The 3,300-nt window shown below is 44.8% G+C and overlaps 2 protein-coding genes across 2 annotated transcripts; both read right to left on the bottom strand.

Moving 5' to 3' along the window:
- Positions 1-395: 395 nt before the first annotated feature.
- On the bottom strand, positions 396-1,316 carry LOC112452847. Its single transcript, XM_025013266.1, has 2 exons — positions 1,277-1,316; positions 396-934 (listed from the first exon to the last, which is right to left on the bottom strand). Exons 1-2 carry the CDS (start codon positions 1,314-1,316, stop codon positions 396-398), a joined length of 579 nt encoding a protein of 192 aa, XP_024869034.1.
- Positions 1,317-1,997: 681 nt separating this feature from the next.
- On the bottom strand, positions 1,998-2,693 carry LOC112452848 (putative protein TPRXL; the record flags this gene model as incomplete). The annotated part of the gene is made up of 1 exon (XM_025013268.1): positions 1,998-2,693. A coding segment is annotated over one exon (696 nt), but the record flags the coding sequence as incomplete, so codon positions are not given.
- Positions 2,694-3,300: the final 607 nt, after the last annotated feature.

Raw genomic sequence — 3,300 nt, 5'->3', positions numbered from 1 at the left:
TGTTCCTTTTCATCTTTGGATGCTATAAGAATGTCGTCAATGTAGACGTAGCAGAAATCGAAATCTTTTAGAATCTCACACATGAAGCGTTGAAAAGTTTGAGCTGCATTTCGAAGGCCAAAAGGCATAAATAAATACTCGAAGAGCCCGAAAGGGGTTATAATTGCTGTCTTTTGGATATCGTTTAGATGGACAGGAATTTGATTATAAGCTCGAACTAAGTCCAGCTTCGAAAATATTTTTTTTTTCATGCAGATTTTGTGAAAAATCTTTAATGTGTGGAATCGGGAATCCATCTGGCTCTGTTCTATTATTTACTCCTCTATAATCCCCTCCATGCACCCCCCCTTTTTGGGAACCATATGAAGAGTCAAAGACCAGCTGCTTTCCGAGACTCAAATAATTCCTTCCTGAAGCAAGAGATTGAACTCAGCTTTTGCTGCCTTTAGTTTATCGAGAGCCAGTCTTCGTGGTCGACAAGTAACCGGAGGTCCTGGGGTTGTTTTAATGTAGTGCTCTGTTGAATGTTTTGCCACTCGAGCACCAGGAGTTGCTTTAATGAGATCTGGGAATTCTGCTAAGATTTTATGATATTTATTCTCTATAGCCAGAACTTTTAAAGATTCGATTGCTTCTGAGCCATCAGCTGATCCTTTAGCATGAATTTGTGTTTTGCCATCCATCAGGATTTTCTTCTGCAAGTCCGGCAGTAGACGATAGTGAGCTAGAAAGTCTGCTCCTATAATTGGTTGAGAGACGTTGGCAATCACGAACCTCCAAGGAAATGCACGTCGCAATCCGAACTCTGGCTGAAGAGTGACCCATCCGTATGTTGTAATTGTCGAACCGTTTGCTGCGAACAATTCATAATTTGAAGGTTTGACAAATCCTGCTACCATAGACCTCGGAAATGCGCTCACATCAGATCCAGTATCTGTAAGAAAACATTTTTTTGTTACCTGGCAAGTTACGAAGAGGCGGCGGGGCTTCGGGGCTGATTCACTGGCCGCCATCAGTAACTGCCCTGTTCTTTTTCCGACTTGTAAGCACACAGTTGTTTGCATTTCTTGGCCTTGTCGCTAAATCGATTATGGTAGAAGCAATTTTTTTCATTATAATCTTTTAATTTTGATTGACTTCTACTTCTGCTTCGGCTTCCTTCGATCTCTCTTTGTATCAAATTTTTTCTTCGATCCATCTCTAGAGAGACGCGTTGTGAGCGACTCGACTTGTTTGGTTAAAGCCAAAATCTGCTCTTCCAGAGTTTTTTTCTGACCACTAGTTGATGTGGCAGCTATCACAGCTTTGCTCGACATTTCATGAATTCGATCTGCTTGTTCTGCCACATCATTAAGTGGATCGTCGATTCGGGTTGCAAGGACTATTTGCATCTGGGTCGGGAACCTTCCAAACTAAAGAGTTCGTAAGAGTGAATCTGGAACATTGCTTTCGGCAAGAGTTTGGAGATGCCCAAGAAATTGGGACGGCTTCCGGTCTTCAATCTCTTCTAATTCCAGAAGCTGACGAGTTCGTTGCTCTTGCAAAACTGTCAATCTCTGGATCAACGCCTTCTTGATAGCTTCATATTTGTTTTTTTCGAGAGGCTGTGTAATTATATCCTTTATCTCCTTTATTTGTCGAGAATCTAGCTGCGCAATGGCGCAGGAATATTTCGTCGTTTCTGCAGTAATTCCGCTTAGAACGAATTGCTCTTCAAGCTGGGCGAAGCACAACTCTGGTTCATCATTCCAGAAAGGCGGTATTCTGACCGACACTCTTCCGACTTGGTTTTCACCGTTGAATATGACTCTTCCGTCACCTTCCATTTTTGTATCTTAGCGATCACGTCGGGGTCACCAATTTAGACGTAACGTCGTCCGATTAAATAATCGCTAAGATATATTTTTGTTGTTGTTTTTGTTGTTGTTTATTTTAATATTTTATTTAAATATATTTAATAATTTTAGAACATTACAACATTTTTTATATTTCTTGCTTTACAATTTTCGTCCTTGTCGTCCTCGTCGTTCTCGTTGTTCTCGTTCTCCTCGTCGTTTAGTCTGCGTTGCTGCTTCCCTTTTGTCCGCTCGTATGAATTCAGATGATTCCGTCTGCGTTGAGGAATCCTGTTTCTCCTGATGTACCGTCTGCGTCGAGGAATCCGGATACTCCTGTCGAATCGTCTGCGTCCCTTCAGTGGTCCTCCTGATAGGCGACAACGAAGGCGGAGAGATCAGGGGTGGAAGAACCCACGGATTCTTCGGTGAAGATCCTTTCGAGTCTGGCGTCGACGTTCCTATCTCGAAAGGCCGTTTCCTCTTCGGCGTTGTTGATGCCACTAGAGTCGGGCGACTTGCGCCGAGGATTGGCGAAGAGCCGGTAGGGCGGCCGGCGCCGGAAGTCGGCGTTAAGCCGGGGGACGAGCGACTAGCGCAGGGAGTCGGAGAGCGACTAGCGCTGAGAGACGGCAAGGATCTTCCGATCGAGCGACTAGCACTAGAAGTTGACGAGGAGCGACTAGCGCTAAAAGTCGGCGGAGCGACGGAGACTAGACGACTGGCGCCGGGAGCAGGGCGCCTTGCGCCGGCAGACGACGGCTTGGAGCCGTGAGCCAGGCGTCCTGCGTCGGAAGCAGGGCGTCTAGCGCCTGGGGCTGCGACTGGCGCAACCACCTTCCTCTTGACCGCGAAGATCTGATCAAGAGGAAGAGGGCGAGTCTTGCGCCTCTTGGTGATCCTTTCCTAGTAGAAACGAGGAGGATCCTTGTTATCCAAAAGACGAGGCGTTTTAATCCTGTATATGTATCGCCAGGACAATTTGCTGAATCGCCGAATTTTTTCGAAATCGGACGCCTTTATATTTCATCACGGCAGAATTTGAAATACGAGTTACGGCATCTATCTATGGGCGACTTTTTGCAAAACCCGGTTGCTAGGAGACACGAAGTCCTGTCAAACAAATCAGAGTAATTGCAATTTGACAGATTGCATCGATCTTTTTAATCTGTCGCGTCGTACAATGTCAAGTATTTTCCGCGATTTCCTGGTGGCTGACGACAGCTGTCACACGAGTATAGCACGGCAGGTCTGGGATACCCTATATAAATATGTACGCACAAGTATAAGTATTAAATGCTTTATTTGTATATTATCATGCTGATTACAGTTTTAAATATACATATATTTGCATTAGGTGGCTTTGCTCAAGGCGAGCGCCGAATATCACGCTATGAACAAAGTTTATATCTTCAGAGTAGTAGTAAACATTGGAGTAGCAGTGCAGATTTGGAAGATTCTGTAA

This window comes from Temnothorax curvispinosus, unplaced genomic scaffold (assembly GCF_003070985.1).
Source record: "Temnothorax curvispinosus isolate PA1 unplaced genomic scaffold, ASM307098v1 QBEX01003752.1, whole genome shotgun sequence".
Taxonomy (NCBI): Eukaryota; Metazoa; Arthropoda; class Insecta; order Hymenoptera; family Formicidae; genus Temnothorax; species Temnothorax curvispinosus.
This window is presented reverse-complemented; position numbering and strand designations above follow the sequence as displayed.

Excerpts from the sequence above, each read along its gene's own strand:
- LOC112452847 (XM_025013266.1), bottom strand. The coding sequence starts at position 1,316 with ATGTCGAGCAAAGCTGTGATAGCTGCCACATCAACTAGTG. Across the intron at positions 935-1,276 it reads AGCTGCCACATCAACTAGTG|ATACTGGATCTGATGTGAGC; the intron begins GTCAGAAAAAAA and ends GTTTTCTTACAG.